Raw genomic sequence first — 24,541 nt, 5'->3', positions numbered from 1 at the left:
ACTATAATTTAAACAAAAAGATTCTTTGTATCTGATACTTGATTTTGTTTTATCGACAAGTTATATGTTACCTTCGGAGGACGTGTTATTCAACAAACATCATTTCTCTAGGGGATTTACTGTACTCCTCTTCTTGCCTGAACATGCATGACATATTTGTCACTGGACGTTAAGCAACCAACAATCAATCTTCTTGCCGACTTGTTTCTTAATTCATACGAGGCAGACTTCATACAGGAGCTTCTGATGAAGAATGAATAGAAGCTATCCTTTTACGCCATGTTACGCTATATAGATGTTGTCCTGTCACTACTAAATTCAACATTTGGGGACTATATTAAAATCATCTATCCCATCGAACTTGAAATAAAGGATACCACAGTTACAGTTAAGGCTGCCTTATATATTGGATTACAAATAGATATTGATAATGAGGGTCGATTGAGAACAAAACTTTAAGATGAAGAAATGATGTTAGATTTCAAATTGTGAACTTAAATTTTCCATGTACCAACATTCCAGCAGTGCCTGCATATTGAATACACATCTCCATGCAAGTTGATACGCTACTTTAGAGATTGTAATTCCTTTCATTACTTCCATGATAGAGGGTTACTGCTTACAGGGAAGTTATTGAACCACGAATTCTTACACGTAGTGGTCAAATTGAAGTCATCCATTTGGATGTTTTACGGGCGTCCTCACAAGTTTATTGACCGTTAAGGTTCATCTTAACAAATGAACGAAAATGGCTGGGTTTACAACTCAAAAACGACTCTTAGTACAGACTAACCTGTGCAGTTGGAAAAGTTTTAAGGCCTGGCATACACTATATATATAAAAGATAAGTGCTTTTTGTGTTTCAGAAATATAAAATCCTTTTTTTTATTTTGATGGGCAATCTTTTTGGTTTCTTCTGAATTTTATTTGTCAGGCCCCATAACTCTTGAATGTCATTGTTTTCAAATTCAAAAGGAAGCTTTCTTTTCTTCAACAATTCTTACACTAACATAAAGTTTGAACAAAATCGCTTTCAGCATACTCCAGTTATTGTGCAACATGGGAAACATTGCCTTAAATGTGACAATTTAAGTTCAAACTTGCAACAATTGATGCAATCACTCACGCTGTTCGTTTAAGATAAAAAAGCTACAACCAAAATGATAATTTTGTAATTATGCATACAGCAATGCAGGAGTTTCACATATAACAAATTGTGATAGAAGGGAAATTATTCCATGTTTTATATTTTTGTTTATCAGAAGTCACCTTACCTTCATATCTTTTGTATCCGTATTTTACAGGTGCTATCTACTGTAACGCATCAAGTATTATGTCAAAAAGCAAGATGTGCAATAAAGAAATTTGTTCTTAATATTTACAACTTTGGGTAATTGAACTTAACTTAAGTTCTAGAGGAAGTTTATAAATCAAGATAAATCTGTCAATTTATATGGTTTTCCTAATAAAACTTTTATTATTGTTCTTAGTATGAAATAAATAATTCAAACGGATAATCTAGCGATAGTAAATATCAAGCCCATTAATAAGTCAATTAAAATAAAACAATGTTACTTCATTGTCAACTGCTACACCACTTTGACCTTAGATGGATTTGGCCAATTTTTTATGTCCTTTTTGGTAATATAGCTTACCAACTGTTTCGGTTCTTATACATCCTTGGCTTTCAAATATTCGGCTGTGAGCGTTCCTGATTAAATCGCTTCGGACGCATGAAGTTTATAACGTGTTGTTTTAATTTTGTTTACAGCAAGGGGTCGATACCTCTGCTGGTGGACTATCAGTCCCCGAGGGTATATTCAGTTCTGTAGTCAGTACTTCGGTAATTACATGATTTAAAACAAATCTCTCTAAAATTGTCCGTTTTTAGAGGTTTGAAATTATAAAGACGCTAAGGTTTCAACTCCCTCAGACAAAGTTGACCTCAGATGGAATTAGCTATTTTTTAGGAACTGTTTTGTTAATATAGCTCATCAACTGTTTCGGTTCTTATACAACCTTGGCTTTCAAATATTCGGCTCATAGCGTACCTGATGAAGGAAATTACAAAAATGCACTTCGGACGCAAGGGTTGAACGGGCGAAAACATATCTATATTCGACACATTTTTATGTACCTGCCCAAATCGAGGATATTATAGTTTCATCGTTTCAGATGTTCTTACCCAGGGCTTTTGGGCCTTTAACATTTATGAAATTCTTAGAAAAAAATACTCAGGTAGTGCAACAAATGACAACAGTTTAGTCGGAATTAGTCCCTTCCCTTCAATGAATCGACTATCAAATTCAATCTAGGTAAAATATAAATTAGTTTATTCCCAATGTATATACAATGCAAATACACCCTGATATGAAAACGCATTGCACATTTGCATTTACGAACATAGAAAAATGTTCGCATATGCATATTACATGCGCGTGTCAACCTTCACCATGTAAACTGCGCTTTAGTCAAACCAAAAACGAACCAAATCAAAATTAATGATTGCGCTAAATATAGTCAGGGATACATTATCAAAAATACAAACTTAATAGTGGATTAATTACATAATTATATTTTTGAAATTTTAAATAAATTTAAAAAGCTGGCCTCCTCAACATGACAAAAATAACTTTACAATGCACAAACAGAAAGGATTAAATTACACAAAAATAGTTGCTTTTTATTTTTCCCCCTATGTGTTTATTTTTTTAAACACGTTGGAACAATCAATTAGTTATTCATATATACATAGTATTTATTTTTTTTGAAGAGAATACAGGCAGACATCCAAAACTACATCTTTCATTGAGACAAATTATATATGCATTTCATAATAAACGACATCTACAAATTGAAAATGAGGATCAGTTGACAACTTAACTTTACGACTAAAGAAATGAATTCAGCTTTTATATTTTGAGCTTTCAATCTCTATGTAGCAACTAACTTGCAACATTCCAGCCGTGCCTGTATAAGGCGTATATCTCCTAGCGTATACGATATTCCAGAGCTTGCGTTTTCATTTATGATTTACCTGATAGAGGGTTGCTTCGTACAAGGAAGCTATTGAACCAACCAATGGTTAATAGGTGTTAAGTTGAAGTCATCTACTAAAAGTTGTTACGGACGTCATCACAGATAACCACGATTATGTTCTAATTATCGTAGTCACAATCACGTCCTCTTTTCCTCGATTGTGATATCACAGAATGAAAATTTTTCACGAATTTGTACTTGCCAAGGACAAAATGACTAGTGCCACACGTTGAACAGGATCTGCTTACATCTCCGATTCCTTGGAATGAAAAGTTCACATGTAAAGACAAAAATATAGAGATATGCGGCAATTCGTGTATCGTTATTTGTTTACAGATAAAGCTTATAATAAAATGTTGTGCCACCTCTTTCTATTCTTTGATTTTCCTTAGAATTTATTTAGACCGCTATTCAACTGTATTTACAAAGGAAAACGAAATCCCAGACCTTTAAGAATTTACCCGTGAATATAAATAAGAAGATGTTGTATGAGTGCCAATGAGACAACTCTCCATCCAAGTCACAATGTATAAAAAGGATATAGACTGCGTTCATTGAAATATATACCATCACTACAGTCACAGGCATAGCAAAGGAGTTGAGATATGAAAATACCGTAAGATGGAATCACAGGAACATCACCGTCCAAAAAAGGAAAATTAACAATAGAGAATGAAAAAATCCCTCGTTCCTTTTGACTAAAATTTTTGTATAGAGCTTCCAGAGTGAAACTGAAATATATAAATCTAGGAAAGGCAGTGTTTGTTGTTTATATAAAATTTACTCAAAGTAAGTTCCCTTTAGATAACTTCGGCAGTATATTTTAAGAATTCTTAGTTAGTTATTTTTTTTTTATTTCTTATACACGGAAAATTAAGATTATATAATAGGAACTTAGCGGTCGGAAGGATGTTGAATATCTCATGTTTTCAGTTGTAATTTTAAGAAGCTTGATTTGAAAAAAAATATTTCATATAATCTAAGACTCTTTCATCTTGCAATAGTATTAACACATTTGACTTTTCTACACTTTACACAAGTATTCCCCATTCTAAACTAAAAGACAATTTGAAAGGGTTGGTACTGGTTTCCAAGTAGCAACATTCCAGCTGCGCCTGCATACGGAGTATATATATCTCCCAGCTGATACGATATTTCAGGGCTTGTATTACCTATCGTGATTTCCTTGATAGAGGGTTGCTGCTCACAAGGAAGCTATAAAACCAAGAGTTCCAAGTGGTGAAGTTGAAATCATTCCTTCGTAAATTTTACGGACGCCATCATGAGTTGGTTGACCGTTATTGAATATCCGTTTCACAGATGATAACGGATATGTTCCAATTGTCGTACCTACAATCCCGTCCCCTTTTCAACCGAATGTGACCTACCGAATTAGACTTATCACCAGGTTTGTACTTAAATGAGCAACACGACGGGGCCACATGTTGTGTTTTGTGTACTGTTGTTTGTCTGTTTGTCTGTTGGTCTTTTTCTTTTTTTAGGCATTGCGTTGTCAGTTTATTTTCGACTTATGAGTTTGAATGTCCCTTTGGTATCTTTGGCCTCTCTTTTGCTAATGCATTAATGGAGTTCAAATACAAATGTGTCTTAATGCCTCCACTTTTGTGTTACGTAAATTTTTCAAAAATAAAATTTATAGTTAGTATATCCAAAAAGTTCATTTTTACTACTAGATATTGCTTTTTCACTTATCTAAGATATTATCATGATCAAAGAAAAATCGCATGGCGGGTCATTGCAAATATTTAAAAAAACAATAATTTTCGCAGTCAGTGAACATGCATAAATTTGAGGTAAATACCCAAATCGGTTAGTTAATGTCTTTTAAAAGGATGTGAACAGAATTTTAAGCTCTCACTATGCACTGAATGAAAATAATTCTTTACAAATTTCGTGCATCCGAAGCATTTTCAAATTTTACCTACATCAGAAACGCTCAAACCTAAACATTTGAAAACTAGGGATGTATAAATATATATTATCATTAGGAGCCATACGACCAAAAGAGAGCTAAAGAAAATAGCCAATTCGTGTAAGGTTCATATTGCCTGAGATAGTTGGAAATCTTATTTAAAAAAAGATATCTACTTTGAATGTTTAAAAGTATATTATCATGTCAGTACCTAAACACTGCCGTCTGAGCTGATACTTTCGGGGGTAGGCAGTCTACCAGCAGAGGTATCGACCCAGTGCAAGTAAATGAAAGTAAAAAAATGTCGGGCGTCCAATGCGCTTTGTTTGGATTTACCTGTATCAAAAACGTTCGAACCTGAAAATTTGTAAGCAAGGGATAGGTAAATATTATCTAGCTGTAATTCACAGTGAAAATCAGAGAAGCGAATCGACAAAATTATAGATATATCAGCACTATCGCTTTAGATTGAGAAGGTTTATATCACGCTATTCCCAGGAAAAGGACTTGGCCAAGATATTGAAGATGAAATGTACTTCAATAGACAACAAGTGTAATACATTATACTATTGATTGCATGCACATTTTAACTACCAGTAGTTGACTACTTAGATCTGCTTTTTTCAATTGATAATCGATATCTTATCTTAAATATAAACATACAATAAATGAATAAAAAGTATTGATATAATATATTTCTCTTGTCCTTGATTGTGTGGTGCTTGTACTCTTATATGTTAAAAAGTATATTATCATGCCAGTATCTAAACACTTACTTCTGAGCTGATACCTTCGGGATTAGCATTCCACAAGCAGAGGTATCGACCCTGTGAAAATTGTTGGACGTCCGTTTCTAATTTTTTTGTGGTTGGAAAATGTAAATTGTAAAATATTCCAATTAGCATCCGAGTAGAATAATAAGATAGTAATGAAAGTTTGGATCTATTTTATTGTTTTTTTTAAATATTTAAAATTGTCTTCTTTTTTGATGTGCCAACTATTCATTCTTGCATTCGTCGCTACTGTCACTATTTTGTCTTAAACCTACAAATGTTCTAAAAATTTAATCACACCATTATAAACACGATCATCTGATTATAATCTGTCATTTACAAGCAATTTATGACACACTCGGCTAATTCATGTTGTTTAGGCTATATCAGCTCATCAATTTGTGATTAAGGTTCCGGGATATATGCGTAAGGATATATAAAGGCAACAGTAGTATACCACTGTTCAAAAGTCATAAATCGATTGAGAAAAAACAAATCCGGGTTACAAACTAAAACCGAGGGAAACACATCAACTTTAAGAGGAAAACAAAGGAACAACAGAAACACTGAAGTGCAACAAAAACAAACGCCAACATACATAGAAACGAACTATTTGATAACAACTGCCATATCCCTGACTTGGTACAGGACATTTTAAGAAATAATGGTGGGTTGAACCTGGTTTTATGGCTAGCCAAACCTCCCGCTGATATGTCAATGTTAAAAAATATCACTAAAATGACAACACTACGTGACAGAAATACAGCACAAACACACGCAAGAACACTCATCACAGAGAAACGCACAAATAAATAATATGACAGTCGTTACAACATGTAAACCGCAGAATAACAACGAACACCTTCCATTAACGACAAACAGCACAGGACATCACAAACAGTGACGTATTTTTGTAACAAATATATAATCTTGAAATTCATACAATTATTTTCACAATACTAGTCCAAACAATTATCATGATAATGACAGTATTGAAAGGCTTTTTTAAATAAATGATGCGACGACGTCATAATTATTTGGACTAACACAATACTTTATCCATGGAAATTGGAAATTAACTCGACTATACTGACAAATAAGACAAATGTGAAATGTACCGAAAGTACAGAATTCTAACCACAAATGATAAGACATAACATTATGAACCGAAACCACAACAGAAACATCATAAATAAATACATGAATGTTGGATGTATAAAAAACCGAGACACGCCGTATAGCAATGCAAATCACACTCGGCAAAACAGTCATATTCGGGAATAGGTCACGTTTGGTACTTTGCAGACAGACGACATAGATGTTAAACCACAATCTAAGACGTGGTAAAAAAATCATTAGTTAGTTTAGACACAGACACATCGTATAGATCAACCAATTCGTGATGGTGTCCATGAAATTTATGGAGTGTCATTTTTAATCTTTCCTCCTCATATCTCTGTTGGAGCAGTTTCTGCGTAAGGAGCACACTCATGTATATGAAGTCCGTACAGTGTGAACATGCACGAGCATAACGTATCAATTGAGATATGTAAATACCATACGACGGAGTAGAGGTATGTTACTGCTGGGAAATGGGAAATTGATAATTGGGATCATCCCGTTTGTCATAGATTTTATGTGGAGTCGTCCATCTGTGTCAATATTGAGGAAAAGATCAAGGTATGAAGCAATCCTTCTTGTATCAGTAGTATCCTTAATTTCAAGTTCACTGGGATATATGAGATGCAAGTACTGACTGAAATATGGGTTATTCAGTGATAGGACATCATCAATATATCTAAAAGTAAAATTAAAGAATTTTGCAAGGTGCTTTTTCGTTTTGTCTTTTGGAAGGTTCTGAATGAATTCTGCTTCATACGAGTACAATTAGTACCCATTGGAATACCCACTGTCTGTTGAAATATCAATCCTCCAAACTCAACAAATATATTGTCGATTAAAAAGTCCAGCATTTTGATAATATCATCTTCCGTGTATTTTCTGATAAAATCAGGGTGGTTCTTCACAAAATAAGAAATTATTATAACCCAAAACAAGAAATGTACGATTCCCATTTTTATAGAAAAAGCTCTGTTTAATGAGATGGTGAAGTCGATCTTTCAATTGAGCATGGGGAATAGTAGTGTAAAGCGTAGAAAAATCAAAAGTCTTAATGTTGCTGCAAAATTGCAGAGATTGTGATCTAAGATTTAGCAGTAGATCTTTTGTAGAAGTTTTGAGAATCCACATCTGATTCACACCACTGGTTGAATCTCATCACTACATTTTTGAAGGCCATCTTTTACTGTAGAAAGAATAGTAGTCAACACTTTAGATAGATGTTTAGTCGAACATCTGGATGATCCAGCTATGTATCGTTCTTTATACGGAGTTTTGTGAAGTTTTGGTATCCAGTATAATGACCGTAGATTTCCTTCGTTTTCTTTGATGTTAATACCAAATGAAAGGACAGATTTGTGATTTTGTAAAATTTCATCCTTTGTAAATGATGTTAACAAAATATGTAGGATATAAGTTGTGCTGTTTATTCCAAGCTCTTTTTTTTTTGAGACATTGCAAATAATGGTTTTTACATACGAAGACAATATTATTGGAGGCTTTATCTGCTGGAACAACGGCATATTTTTCATGCAAAGAGGACAAAGCATCCACAACCTCCGGGTTCTTGAATGGGTTAGAAACCCTTGTGCTCATAGTACATCGTAGTTTCTGAATGCGCTTCTGAATGCATGATCGAATAGCTTTGATCCATTCAGAAAAAGTTCTGGTTCGTCTGGCTTTACCCATTTTCTGGCATAGTCCTCAACTGCATCCATCAGTAACCTGAAGTTCTTTTTCCAGTTGATGGGCTGGGGCATTCTATATTTTGGTCCCTTGGCTAACAACTCTCTAAGTTGTTCATTGGTAACGATGCCAAGGTCGCCAGTAATAACATGACCAGCTGGACTATAATTGTATTTTGACGATGCACATGAGCAATCCGGAGGTTTGGATTTCACATCTTTGAGGTTAAATAAAATTGAGAATGGAAATTGGGAATATGTCAAAGAGACAACAATCCGACCAAAGAGCAGAAAACAGACGAAGGCCTCCAATGGGTCTTCAACACAGCGAGAAAATCCCCCACCCGGAGGCAGGCTTCAGCTGGCCCCTAAAAAAAAAGTGTACCAGTTCAGTGAAAATGGACGTCATACTAAACTCCAAAACATATAGATGAACTAAAATTAAAAAACATACAAGACTAACAAAGGCCAGAGGCTCCTGACTTGGGACAGGCGCAAAATTGCGGCGGGGTTAAACAAGTTTTGTGAGATCTCAATCCTCCCTTCCCCTATACTTCTAGCCAATGTAGAATAAACAAACACACATCAATACGCACAGTAAAAGTCCCAGTCCGATGTCAGAATAGGTAACAAAGGAATTTAAGCAAAATGACAATGATACATAAATTAACAAAGGACTACTAGCAGTTACTGACATTCCAGCTCCAGACTTCAATTAAACTGATTGAAAGATTATGTCTTCATCATATGAAAATCAAGCACAATACCTCCCATTAGGAGTTTAGTATCATACCATCATAAGATATATGAGAAGAACATAACCCGTATCATGCCAACAACTGGTTTTAGAACAAATGTGTTTATTTCCGATGCAAAGACCCTATGAGTGAATCAATATTAATACCAAAATATGCCATCTTCAATGATCTGACAACAGTATCGTAACTATATCCCTTCTGAATAAGTCTGTTTAAAGGTTTGGTTAGCTTATGATGTGAATGCCGACATTTTTGTGCTTTGTAAAGAATATTACCATAAAAGATTGGATGTGAAATACCTGAACGTATAAGATGTCTGCATGTTGGTTTATATTTACGAATGATATCCTTGTACCGATGATAAAATTAAGTAAATGTTTTGACTAGTTTGTGATATCGAAAACCCAGGTGTAATAATTTTTAAGTAATACAGAGATTTCTTTCCCTAAAATCAAATACGTTGTTACATACACGAGCGAATTGAACAAGTTGAGATATATAAACACCATAAGATGGTGACAAGGGAACGTCACCATCTAAACATGGATAATTAACAATAGGAAATGAAAAATCATCTCTTTTATCATACATTTTGGTATTAAGCTTCCCGTTAGAGATATAGATATCAAGATCTAGGAAAGGGCAATGTTCATTGTTAGAATTAGATTTAAATATCTTTAGTGTACATACTGAAGTTGTCATTATTGAGAGCCAATATATCATCCAAATATCTAAAAGTGTTATTAAGTTTTTGTATCAGATGTTGTTTTGATGGGTCTTTGCTGATTTTAGTCATAAATTGTAACTCTAAAAGGCCTCTAAAACCCTCTTGTGGTTAAAAATCTTGGATGCAATAGACTTGGTGTAAGTATATGAAATTACAGGTGTAGCTTTATTTTTTGAAGTAATTAGATAAACCTTTTCACCCTATCAGCCGTGGTACAAAAATGTATTTGCCAAAATAATAAGCCTGTTTACTCTACATGGAAACGCTTGATCGTTTTTCGCGTTATCAATTCCGGTTGTTTCTTATCCACGGGTGTAAATAGTTTAACGGGGGTTGTGTTATTTACACCCAGGTAATCAACCAATACGATTCTTGCTTCATAAGTAATAATGTGAAATATCCCTTAGAGGGAAGATAATCGGATGCAGTTAATATATAGTGTCATGATGAATATCATGTATATACGGTTTAGGTTAAAATTTGGTTTACTTTCAAACATCTTGTGTCGGTGAATCTCCAAATTATACCATATTGTAACTAATGGATAATGATTTATTCATAAATTGTGTAGGCTCTGGACGATTTGGAGCTTGAAAAATTGTCTAGACACCTTTGTATGTTTGAAGACTACGGTGTGTTGACCTCTAGATTACTATTGAGTATATGAGCAATTCTTTTGGTGCTGCCTCGTTAAGGAATACATGCAATCGTTATGTGCATATAATTTCATCTTATTCATACCTATCGATGTTAAAAAATAAAAACAACACGTTATAAATTCCATGCGTCCGAAGCGCTTTTCTGTATTTACCTTCATCAGGAACGCTCAAAGCCGAAAATTTTACAGCTTATGGTGTATAAAGAACCAAAACAGTTAACGAGTTGAATAGTCAGATACTAGAAGTTAAATTTTAAAAAGGCTCTATAAAAGTTCAACCATTTATAAAATATTTAATTAATTCATCATGCTCATGTTGGCAAACATAAAGACATTTGAGTAGTGATTGTATAATTTTGACTAAATATAATGTAGAACACATACAAATTATAAAATATCCTACAATACCAAGGTTAAACTACAACATTTCACTACATGCATATTTGAAACTGAATAGGTTAAATGCTTAATTGGCAGTTACTGTAACTAATAAGATTTGTTTTGTTTGTTTGTGATTAACACCACTTGCAGCGACATTTGCTATATCAAGGAGGTAATTATTTTTTGACAGAGGAAGCTGTAGTATATGGAAGGAACCACCAACTTTTTGAAAAAAAACACTAACTTACAGGATATTCAGCTAGTACATGTAAATAGATCGTGTTGAAAGCAACGAAAAATAAAACAGAGCAACACTGTAAAACCATTTGATAGAAATATTGTCGCTTACCAGATTCTTTATGTTCTTTTATATGCTGACATATATCCATCTATACAAATGTTTCCTTTCTTTCCGTAACAGGTTGTACTTTAAATTACTTAACCCATCATTTTTCCACACTTCATACGAATATCTTAAAAATTTCCACCTGTAATATCAACAACAATAACCTTTTACCAAAAATGAAACAAAACTAAATTCCAATTGTAAGATAAAAGACAAAATTGGGGCTGATGAAACTCTGCATAAAAATAAAATTTGAAATCGTTATACGACACACAAATGTTAATACTAAAAACGGGCTAGTACTTAAAAAAGTGACTTGTATGCTTTACGAAAATTGTGTATGGTGAATTTTGAATGACAATATCTGATAAAATACAGCTGCTATTTTCTTGTAATCAAAAATGAATATTATTAAATACTCAATAACAAAAATTAAGAACCACTAATTAAAATCTATCATTTCAATAGTAATAAAGTACTTACAAATCTTCTATAGTAGCCGAGGGGCCTCGTAGGCTAAGTAGGCTACTGTATCACTAGCTGGTCAACACTGATGTTGTCAGTATGAATTTTGCACGTGAAAGTTGCTCTAGAATCCAATCTTAATTGACTAGGAATTTCAGTTTTCCTACCGATGGTCGATGGTTCTCTCCTGGCATTTCGGCTTCCTCCACCTATTGACCGCCATGAAATAGCGCAATGGTACTGAAAATGGCGTTGAACACTAATCAATCAATTAATAAATCTAAAGGAGCCGTGAACTTACAAGGAATACTCTATTTGCCTGATTATTGAAACTGATATCAATTCAATAAAAAAGATAACGAAGCCGATGTTCTAAGCAGTGACACTTCGTTGAAAAATATAGATTTCTGAAATTTTATTTTTTGCTTATAAAATTAGAACTTGCATAAACTTTTGTTTTGTTAAAACTGATTCTGTTACTAAAGAGTCATTTATTTTGAGTAGCTTGTTACTGTTTGTGGCAACGCCCTCTAAAACAGATTATATCTGGAAAAGATTACATTGTATTGACAAAATCATATTCTTAGTAGGTTTGCAAACAGCCCTTGGTAACATTGTAGTAACATTATGTCCAATGACAGTGATAAATAACTGTTTGTCGAGTATTTAAAATTTTTACAGAAATTTTTATACAAGTAGTTGAAGAAAAGATATCGAAATGCTTTATATCATGTACTGTGTTACAATTCTAGATTCTACTGACGAGGAAAGGTATCACTAGGCCACCAAAAGCTGAATTTTTAGTTCAGTCTAGGTGGCTGAGTGGTCTAGAGCGCTGGACACAATGCAGGCGGTGTTGTCACATTATCCCAATAGCATGAGTTCGAATCCCGGCGAGGGAAGAACAAAAATTTGCTTCCGCAAATTTGCAGATTTAACACTGTTTTGCTGATATTTAGAGTAATTATTTATATATGTGTATATAGTGTCTATAAATAGCAACAATTAACATTCAATCTATCTTGGCGTGGATCAGTTTGAAAATAAACTGATGGAGTTACTAAATTAAATTATATAAATGCCTAAGAATGTAACTTTAACACACAAATGAGTGTTATAAAAATAGTTGTTATATTTTTTATTTATATTCACTCAATATTTCACTAAACAAATTAGCTTCATCGGGCGTGTGCAGCAATCCAGGTAAACATCATATGCTGTAAAGAAATTTTGGCAGCTTATTGTAGATCCCCTTTAAATATATTTTTGCAGCTTATTGTACATTGCGACTATTAAATCAAAACAAATAATTGTGTTAGTTAAATAGTAAGAAGTTCAAGATTTATTCCTTTAGTTTTTGATTAAACTGTTTGTCATCCCTCTCGTTCAGTCCATCAGGTTCAAGAGTACGTAGCCGATGCCTCCAAAATCTCTCTCTCTGTTTTCTACTTTGGGTGTCCCAATTTTGGTTGACTTCTATTATTTGAAAGGTGATATTTTCAAAAGTATATCCTGTTCTTAAGAGGTGTCTCGTAATTGGGCAGTTTCTTCCTTTGGTATAAAATGACTGGTGATTATTAAGTCTGATGTTGAATTTAGTTTCTGTTTCGCCAACATATTTCAGCTTGCAAGTTCCACAAGTAAGAATATAAATACTATTTTCCGTTTTACAATTAGATTTAACATAGATGTTGTATCGCTGCTTTGTTACTGTGAAAGAGTTTACACTTACAATTGCTTCTTCCGCATTGTTTGTAACACCCAATGTTAGAGGTCTCTTGTTTTTTTTACTTTAGATGTAACAAGTATGTCTTTGAGATTTTTGGGTCTGCGATAAGCAATAACAGAAGGTGATGGAAAAATGTATAATACCATCTTATATTAGTATCGTTGTGCAAATCTCTAGACTTATATCATTTTTTTCCTTATCTGCACAGTATCGTCTATTCTAGACGATCCGGTACATAGTAAATTTGCTGGTTGGTCCTTTTTATAGACTTCTATATATATATATATATATATATAGGTTAACTAATACAAAGCCTGTCAAGATATTCTTTGCACATATAAACATGTAGTAAGATCAAAGAAAACTGTTTATAGGTTCAAATTTCACGCCAAACCTATTTTAAAGATATATTGTATAATAAATTTGCTTGAAATTATCTCTGTATCAACTCAGGTCAAATGGTTTGTATGGAAGTATCTGTTTGATGTAGACATTGAAATAATAACCCTTTTATTAATAAATTATAAGACGAACATAGTGGTTACTATATAACCAACTTCTAATGAAGGTCCAATAAAATGAACAAGTTTATATCATCTAACCACAAAGACATAACCTTGATTATTGATCCTCGAAATTAGGTCGAGGTCAAATGAACTCTTTTGAATTTTGACTTTGCAAGGATTCACACCCAATTATAGTCATCCTATTACTCATAAGTAGAAATTCACATGAACAAAAACCTAGACAGTTTTTTAACCAGTCACTGAACCACGAGCATGAGGGCTAGGCTAGGCCAAAGGACATACGAAAGACGGATATTTCGTAACATAAGGCATCTGTTCTGAAATAAAAAGCCTTATATAAATAGTTAACGTCATCGTCGGCGCCATATTTTAATCTCTATATCTTGCAAACTTTCGTCGCATGTGAGACAAAAACAAGGACGAATTCAGACAGAAATATATTGCATTAGAACAGAAAATTGCCAACCTAATTCACTGCGAGACTTCATGAAATGGAAATACGAATACTAAAACTCCCGGCTAAAAATTGATGTCCTAATTCAATTCAGTCACAGACCAACGAGGTCGCGGTTGTGTTCTAGTGATAATTGAAATTATGTTTTACAATCTTGTCCACATAAATACATGAATTACTGTCAGTAGTTGTCATAACTTGCTACCAGAACGCTGTTATTCATAGATTTACTTCAACAAAATTTAGATGGATAATAAAAGTTTACAAAACCTAAAATAAACCAGTTTTATCATACTTTTTAATACAATCGTTTGTTTAAAAAAATGTAAAAGGACTTTTTAAGTTTAGTTGAGAACATGATAATATAGTATTATACTATTTGATAATTAGTGTTAAATGTAAAAACAGAGGAGCGAACATCCCTAAGTGCTCTTCCTGTATTCTTTGTACGTTATTTTGTGGGTTTTTTTTTGTTAGACGACAGAAGCACATATGGGTGAGGGTTAACAGTTGAAAAAGACAGTTATTCATTATTTCAGAAATACCTATCAATGTTCCTTTCAGCAGGTTTGTGGTAAATACTACCACAAATGCCAAAATCTTCAAACGGCCGTATCAATTCATATTTGTTGAATTCTATCCTAAAACGATAATAAATATCTTCATAAAAAAGACTTTTGTTCTTCGTCTTCAATGTTATAACAACAATTGTCTACATAAAATGACAAAAACATCATTATTTTATATAGATTAGTCTGATGTAAACATAAAATGTAAAGGATAGGAAAATACTATTTATTGATCATTTGAGTTTCATTAGATCGGTACTTTTAACCTTTTGCCTTTTAGTAAATTTTTTGTGCTCCGTTCCGATATGATGAGGCAATCCCTTTCAACTATTTTTTGCAGTTTGTTCTTCTTATGTGATGAAACACCACTGTCCAAAATTAAAGGAAGTGGTTTTGAGCGAAAGCCAACACATTTAATCCTACCCGATTGTTGTCTGTCATGGTATTTTTTCGTTCATCTTTAAACAATAATCACGCTGTTAGTTTTCTCCTTTGACGGGTACCACATGTAGAGCAGGATTTGCTTACCCATCCGAGATGAGATCACCCCCAGTTTTGGTGGGGTTCGTGTTACTTAGTCTTTAGTTTTCTATGTTGTGTTTTGTGTACTGTTGTTTGTCTGTTCGTCTTTTCTTTTTTAGCCATGGCGTTGTCAGTTTATTTTTGACTTATGAGTTTGATTGTCCATTTGGTACCTTTACCCTCTCTTTTAAATTAGTTCATATTTTGTGATATCAAAGATTTAAATATCTTATTATACGGTGTTTGTTTTTATCATTGTTGACGACTGCACGGCGAGCTATAGATTCGTTGATCAATTTTCTTTGATATCTGGTGGACAGTTGTCTCCATTTCAATGATAACACATTACCTTATTTCTCGATAAAACGCATTTGCCCCAAATGTGACTACATGTACAGAGATTCGCATTTCACAACCATCAAGTAAGTCGTAAGTCGGTATGAGGAGAACAACATCATAATTATTTCGAAACAAAAGGGACGTAGCTTAATTACACAAGTAGATTGACCTAATACAGGAAATGTTTTCCTCAAATAAAATTTTATTGCATTGCAATATGTTTTCAAAGATGATTAAAAACGATAGGAGCGTATACATTGATTAAAAAGTTGGGGAAAACCAATCGTGGTTATTTGATGTTGATGTCTGTTTTTCTATATGATAATTGGGTTGTTAATTCTTCCATGGTATCCCCTTCTTTTTTCAATTATGGATAATGATAACATTTGAATGAATAAATTCTTTTATAAGTATTGATATAGATGGTCTTATTTGTTTATTTGTTCCTAGCAGTTTATCTTACAGGATAAATCATTTTGTTTATAATATAATAGAGAATGGAAACGGTGAAGGCGTGAACGAGACAACAACCAGACCAAAGAGTTGAAAACAAGGCCACCGATGGGTCTTCAACACAGCGAGAAAATCCCCCATCCGGAGGCTTGCATCAGCTGGCCCCTAAACAATAATGTATACTTGTTCAGTGAAAATAGACGTCATACTAAACTCCGAAACATATAAATGAACCAAAATTAAAAAAACATACAAGACAAACAAAGGCCAGAGGTTCCTAACTTAGGACAGGCGCAAAAATGCGGCGGGGTTAAACCTGTTTTGAGATCTCAACCTTACCCCTATACCTCTAGCCAACGTTTAATTAACAAACACACAGAAATATGCACAGTAAAATTCGGTTTAAAAGATGTCTGTGTCCGATGTTAGAATAGGTAACAAAAGAAGCTAAGCAAATTGACAATAATCAACATAAATTAACAAAGGATTAATAGCAGTTACTGACATTCACATAATAATCAACATAAATTAACAATGGACTACTAGCAGTTACTGACATGCCAGCTCCAGACTTCTATTAAACTGATTGAAAGATACTGTCTTCATCATATGAAAATCAAGCAAAGACCCTATGAGTGAATCAATATTAATTCCAAAAATGCTTGACTTGACAACAGTATCGTAAGTATATCCCTTCTGAATAAGTCTATTTAAAAGGTTTGGTTAGCTTTTGAGGTGAATAACGACATTTTTGTGCTTTGTATAGAATATTACCAATATTAAAGATGGGATGTGAAATACCTGAACGTATAAGATATCTGCATGTTGATTTACATTTACGAATGATGTACTTGTACCGATGATAAAAAAATGTAAATGATTTGACAAGTTTGTGATATCAAAAAACCCTGGTGTAATAATTTTTCAGTAATACAGATATTTCTTTCGTTAAAATCAAATACGTTGTTACATACACGAGCGAATCGAACAAGTTGAAATATGTAAACACCACATGTTGGTGCCAACTGAACGTCACCATCTAAAATTGGATAATTAACAATAGGAAATGAAAAATCATCTCTTTTATTGTAAAATTTAGTACTAAGCTTTCCGTTAAAAATATATATATCAATATCCAGGAAAGGGCAGTGTTCATTGCTAGTATTAGGTTTATTTAAAGTCAGTTCAGCTGGATAAATCTCTTAAGTGTACATACTAAAGTCGTCATTATTGAGGGCTAATGTATCATCCAAATATCTAAAAGTATTATTAAATTTTTGTATCAGATGTTATTTGAATTGGTCTTTGCTGATTTTAGTCATAACTTGTAGCTCGTAACAATACAGAAACAAGTCCACAATAAGTGGTTCACAGTTAGTCACAATTGGAATTCCGATAACTTGACGATATACGGAATCTCCATACAGAACAAAAATGTTATCTTATAAAAATTCAAGGGCAGTTATCGTATCAAAGCAGGTCCAATTCTTTTGTTTGTTGTTACTAAAAAATGACCTAAAAAAGATTGAACATATATATTCGTGTTCCGACTTTTTTAATGCCCATTTAATTAGGTATGTGATTTTTTTTTTATTGAGATTATGAGGCAAAGTGGTATATAGGGTAGAAAAATCAAAACTTTGAAGAGATTCGTACTCACCAATATGAGCATGCAATTTATCAAGTACTTCCAACGAATTTTTGACACTCCAAAAGAAATTAATTCCACTATTTTCAAAGGCCTTAGTTGAACAATTCATTACTAGGTTTTTAATTGTACCAAGTGTAATAGTAAGTAGAATATACAGTTTAGTGGTGGAACAATGGCTTGAAATAAATCTATGTGTGTAAGGTGTTTTGTGCAGCGTCGGAAGCCAATACATAGTTTGAACTTTCATGCTATACGGTTCTGCTTGTTAAAAGGTAGCGAAAAGTTTATGTTTGTTACAGATGTCATGTTCCGAAAATTGAGTCAGTTCGAATGTTGATGAATTTGTGATTTCCTTTTGCAGAACCTCAATATAAAATTTACGTCAAACGAATGTTACCTGCTCAATTACATATATTACAAATTCTAGTTGTTGTCGCTTTATTTTAGGTATCATATTATTCAAAAAGACTTGGAGTTGTTTTTGTCTGTCCCTGTATGGTACAATAATGGCTATTTTTTGTACAGGTGTACAGTTGGGTGGTCTATAATGTCCATCTTCCATGAAGGAATAAATACTGTTCAAAATATTCATGTTCAAAACAGATCTATTTAGTGGCATATATCCATCTGAAAGAGTTTAAAAACAATACCAATAAGACGAATATAAAGTTTATTGTTAATCATGTGCATATGTTGTAAATGGAATATCCGTATTATAACAACTATAGTGAGCTGTTCTAGCAAACCCGCTGAACTAATAAATGATATGAACTCAAGACATTTACACATAAAGTAAGCTTATATAATGAAAATAGTATTGATAAATTTCGTGCGACTGAACAACTTTTCTGAATTTACCTTCATCTGGATCGCTCAAACCGAAATATTTTGAAAGTCAGTAATATATACATATCGTAGAAATATCGTTGCATATGTTATTATGCATCCACATTTTAATAACAATATTTGTTTAAATGATGTTAGTCATTTTGATTTCCAATTCCAATCGCATGATTTGTTTTCCCGCTGATTGTGGTATCAGGAAAGGATAATGTGCTATAGATAGATATAAGACGATGTGGTACGAGTACGGTACGAGTGCCAATGCGACAAGTCTCCATTCAAGTCGCCAATTTTAAAAGTAAACCATTATAGGTCAAAATAAGGCCTTCAACACGGAGCCTTGGCTCACACCGAACAGCAAGCTATAAAGGGTCCCGCAAATGCTATACAGACCATTTTTTTGCAATTTGACGTTATCGTCACAACTAACATGTATTCATAGGCTGGCTAAATGTGGTTTATTATCCAACATTAAAGCCCTAATGGTAATCTTTAGATATGCATTTTGGTTCACTATAATATTGCGTGTATGTCTCACCGACAGAATACAGAAAGAAAAAAACACAGCACACATAAAACGTTTACTTACACACAGAAAAGGCAAAAAAGTACAGCATATAAGATAACAAAAAGTGGAAATTATGGACTTATTGTATCAATTTTATACTTACAGAGGCTTTCTGGTGGTAATGAACAAACATCATTAATCCTGGTTTTCAAAATACGGTAAAGTATGTACGCTGTGCTATGTTTGTCATTGTTCGAACAAGCTAAATTTAAATTATTCAGAATAAATGAAATATTTTTGTTATTCCACCAATGTATTTCGTGCGATACTACTGATATGTCAACTAAGTACAAAACAACACCAGTTATAAAGAACAATGTCAACCACCCTCGACGGCTTTGAGATTTTATGTAAATTTTGATACCTAGTCTCTGAAACGAATGTAAAAAGAGCATTAAATTTGAAATAGTTCAACTTTCAACCATACGATGGAAAACAATTCGAGAAATAAAGTCTCTATTGTCTTAGCTTAAAATTTGATTTGGTTTTTCTACTGTTTTGATCCGCGTGCCACTGATGAGCCTTTCATGAAGATGAAACGCGCATCTGATAAATCAAATTATAAGCCTGGTAAGCTTTGGTGAGTTTTTAAAAGATTTGAAAAACTCAGTCATAAAATAGTCGCAACTATATTCCAAGTCCTAGTAGAGGGATTTTAGTTTTACCTGAGATAAAGTAACAAAAAATTGATTTCATCGTTAAAATAAACAGACTGTACAAAGCATATACAATGGATACGGGTTTGTTTAAAAGATACCCTGTGACGTCTTTTCAAAATTACAGTTCTTTCGTTAATTACACCATATTATCGGTGAGTAGAAATAACCATTTAAAAATCTTGAATAATGCACAAGAAACAACAATTAATCAGAAATATAAACAGATAAATTGATTTCAATTCAATTCAATGATTGAAATTATGACAAAATATTAAAACAAATTAATCGCACGAACTTTCAGTATATTGTACAGAAATAAAAGTTTGAGTGCATATGGATTCGTAATTTACCGAATTAGGCATATTGAACTAATTTTGAATTGCATATACAAATGTATGTTACATGTGTTAGTTGATTAATCAGGAGAAACAAATTCGAGCCACACAATGTTTTACACTCCTGGTTATATGCAAATTTGCATTTGTAAAGAAATATATGAAAGCAGATGACATTAACCCTTAATAAGTAAAATAGGCAAGCAATTAAACAATTAAAAGAATTCCATCCTCTTTGCAAACGTATCAAAAATATCACACTAAATAAGAAAAAGGAAAGAGGAAAGAAACTTCAAATATTTATCCCAAAAGTTATTTCTCAATTCATCCACGAAACCTGGCTTCAACCAACTTACATGATACGAGATTCGTTTTTGTATATATATAAACGCTTTACCCCTATTCGCCAATTGTAACGGTGTGTTACATATTTAAAAAGTAATTGAATGATGTTCTAAAAAATTATGCTGGCAATTTGAATTAGAATGAAACTTTAAATACTAACCACTAGCTATTCAAATATAAACATGGAATCTGTAAAAATCACACTATAATCATAATGTTAGCTCATTTAGATATAAATATTCTAAATTTAAGTTATTAGCAACCGAAAGGTTTCGTCGATGCGCTGCATATTAGTAATACATTACAGACTGCAAGGAGGGAGTTCATTTCCCAGTGACGGCGAAAACAAATTAAAGGTAAGTTTTTGAATTAATACAATTTGTGAACAGAAATCAGTAAATCAGCCAATTCAAACTGTATGAAATAAAACGCATGAAGACAACAATTGAATATAATTTATGGTGGTTATTTCAGCCATAAATTGAAGAACCGTTTATTCTAGAAAAAGAAACCACGGCAAATGAAAAGGCTAACGTCATAAAAATGGTTTAACGTTGGTTGATTTAAACAATATTTTATTCAATAGATTAAATCATGCTATACATGATAGTACATTATAAACAATATGATACAGAAACAGGAAACATTGTTAATTTTAATCCGTCTCCACGATAATAACTTGGAATTTTGCTAGAATAAAAAAATAACTCAGCTTCAAGATTGGTAGTAGTACTAGCCTCAAAATAATGTGCCAATCCGAAGGCAGTAACTTCGCCTTGTCATGTTTTTGGTGTTCACTGCAGACCTTTGATAGTTTCAGTTAAGTATTTTATAAACCTTTTAAAAACCTTTATAGGCATCTGCATACTGTTGAACACCATATATTGACCTCTTTCTGTCCTTTTGTTTTACGTTTCGTTGTGTTCTGTTTATTTATATACCAAGATAAAATACACTACCTTTAAGGTTTTCATAGACGTCATGGCTAGGTACCTTGAAAACACAATAATTGATTTAATTAATTAAGTTCGTTCAATTGTAAAAAAGAAAGAGAACATATTCTGCTGAACACATGATAAGGAAACCAAGTAAAGAAGGTGAATTATACATATTAGTTCATAACAAGCATGTGTTACAGAATGAAATGAAATAATTGTTTAACATAGTATATATTACATGTGATAGAAGCATGAGTTTGTACAATGTAAAAACTGAAAAAAGAAAAAGAAAAACTCAATTCTATGCAAAATAGTTTGATTTGTAGCTACTGGTACAAAGGAAATATACACATATATAATCTGAAATACCATGTATTCGTGCAAAAGGTTGAATTTTACTGCATTTTGAACATACTACTTTGAGGTTATAGTGAAGATTAACCTAATTTTAGCAAAAAATGGACTAATGTCATGATTATTTTGGCTAAATAAGTCTACACAAGCTTTCCCCAAAAAATAGTTTGTCAACAAGTATTTTAACATAAAATACACATCCTGTGCAAATTTGGTTTGGGACGAGGATTTTACTCTACATTATTTCAGCATCTGTGTGTAAAATTGTCACTATATTTTGCAAATTTGTCATTTTACTGAAGTTATTACTAATGGCAAATATTTTAAACTAAAAATGTAATGGTTTATAAATTATAAAAGTACATAGATTCAACGTACAATTCTGCAAATTTGAGAAATTTTCAAATACAACTCATGTTTGGGCCAATTTTGCTCGAAATCGTACTATGCTCTTTACAATGTCCAAATAAATAAGACTGTATGAAATTGAAACTTAAATTGAAGTTATATGATACATTAATAACATTAAAAATAACCAGCTAGTTATCTGAGTTTTGCATAACTTTTATGAATTCTTTCTTACAGCTATATTTATCCTTTATGTTGGCTGACAAATTTTGAACGATTTACAAAATTCACATTTCGTCAGTCCCATGAAATTTGTACATTTGTGTTCGTTATACACCATTATTGTGAGGTACCGGTATTTTCAAAGTAGTAAGTTGATTTTTCTGGTTGCTATATTTTGTTTTACCTTTCACATTTGATTGCTTTGATTACTTATTTTTATACACTTTATATAGATATAACTGTACCAATTAAGTTTGAATAATGGTTAAAAATCACTGCATTAACTTATTTGCGATTTAAATAACTGTTCCTCATTTTAACAAGGTATGCAGATCAATAATAAATGAGTTTCCAGGTTTTGTTTATTGTTTCAAAATTTCAATATAATCGTACGCGTACACAATTTCGTTTATCTACTAAAACAATGTCCACATTTACAAGTTTTGAAGACTAAGTCTTGATAATTTCTCAACTAATTGAACTCTTCAAAGTGCAACATATTATAGGTTAAAGGCTACCCCGATAAACAAATAGTTCGTTAGCCAATCTTAATGTTTTGATATTTTGCGTGTTACATGTTTTATATAAATAATATTAAAATTAAGTGATCCATATGAAAGCAATATGTGTCACTTACCAAACAATCAAGCTTGGTATGTTCAAATGAGTAATGACAATATCTTAAAATTGCTTGAAACCTGCAAATGAAAAGGGAAACTATAAATGAATCAGATATAGTAAGCGCGTCAGTAAAATAATGTAAGATGTAAATGTTAACGGTAAACGGTTTTTACCAATTTACAAAATATAACAAGCCGATTAAAGTTGCGATTCTTGATGACCATTTATTGTTTGTTCTGCAAACGTTGCACTATTTAAGTACAGTTTTTCGTAAGGACCATGCAGGCATATAACAAAGGGTGGTAAAGTAAAAATTACCAAATCTCTTTATTTTTGGTAATTGACTTCCTTTACAATTTCTAGAAACTGTACAAGTACAATATGTGTATATTTCAAAAATGACACAATCCTCATTTTTAAGAAAAAAACCTTTTGGGTAATAAGGTTTTTTTCATTAAAATGAGGATTGTGTCATTTTTTGGTCTAAACGTCCAATCACTGTCCATTTCAGAGTAGTATAAATGCATAGTAATGTGACCCACTTTGTTCATCATCACTGGAATTATTCCAATTACCTCCCTTTGAAGAAATGTTCACATAGAGGGCGATGTTTCAATGGTTGCCACTGTTGGTACACAGTGTCCTTTGCAGAAGTTTGCTGGTGGAAAGTGTGGTTTTTCTGCTACATTTTCTAAAGATGAAGAACATGTGAAACTTTCTGAATGCACAAAAAACATTTCAAACCATTTGAAGTTCTGCAAGTTGCCGAGTGGCCACCAATCGAAATGGGAGGCAGATGTATCCAGTGAAAGACATCTCATTTCATACAGATGTGGACTTTTTAGGTAAGTAAATAATTATGTTCACTTAGGAAAATGTTATGATAACTGATTTATTGATAAATGTTGGGTCAATCAATTAACTTAAGAAAGGATAACAGGGTTTCATCATAAAAATAGTTACTTGGACTTTCCAATTAATGTATCTCTAAAGACTCTTGCCCTGTCTTGGTCCCTGAGTGATGCTTCTCATATTTTTTGCAGAATGAATAGTAATTTTAAATCTGTTGGTAAAATTAATGTTTTATATTTTCTCCTTTCAGCCAATGCTCTTCAGATTTTTTCTACCTCTCAAAATATCCCATCCCCTGTCCCCTTTTTACAAATTGAATTATCTTTTC

The 24,541-nt window shown here is 32.7% G+C and overlaps 1 protein-coding gene across 1 annotated transcript in view; it reads right to left on the bottom strand.

The window, feature by feature from the left end:
* Positions 1-11,428: 11,428 nt before the first annotated feature.
* LOC127715856 (beta-1,4-galactosyltransferase 5-like) overlaps positions 11,429-24,541 on the bottom strand; it is a 79,224-nt gene continuing 66,111 nt past the window's right edge. The window contains exons 4-5 of the mRNA XM_052221982.1: positions 15,140-15,235; positions 11,429-11,561 (exon numbers count right to left, since the gene is read on the bottom strand). Coding sequence (XP_052077942.1) covers positions 11,441-11,561; positions 15,140-15,235 — 217 coding nt within the window. The 3' untranslated portion in view covers positions 11,429-11,440. The remainder of the gene's footprint in view (positions 11,562-15,139; positions 15,236-24,541) is intronic.

The sequence above is a fragment of the Mytilus californianus genome, unplaced genomic scaffold (genome assembly GCF_021869535.1).
Source record: "Mytilus californianus isolate M0D057914Y unplaced genomic scaffold, xbMytCali1.0.p SCAF_9, whole genome shotgun sequence".
Classification (NCBI taxonomy): Eukaryota; Metazoa; Mollusca; class Bivalvia; order Mytilida; family Mytilidae; genus Mytilus; species Mytilus californianus.
This window is presented reverse-complemented; position numbering and strand designations above follow the sequence as displayed.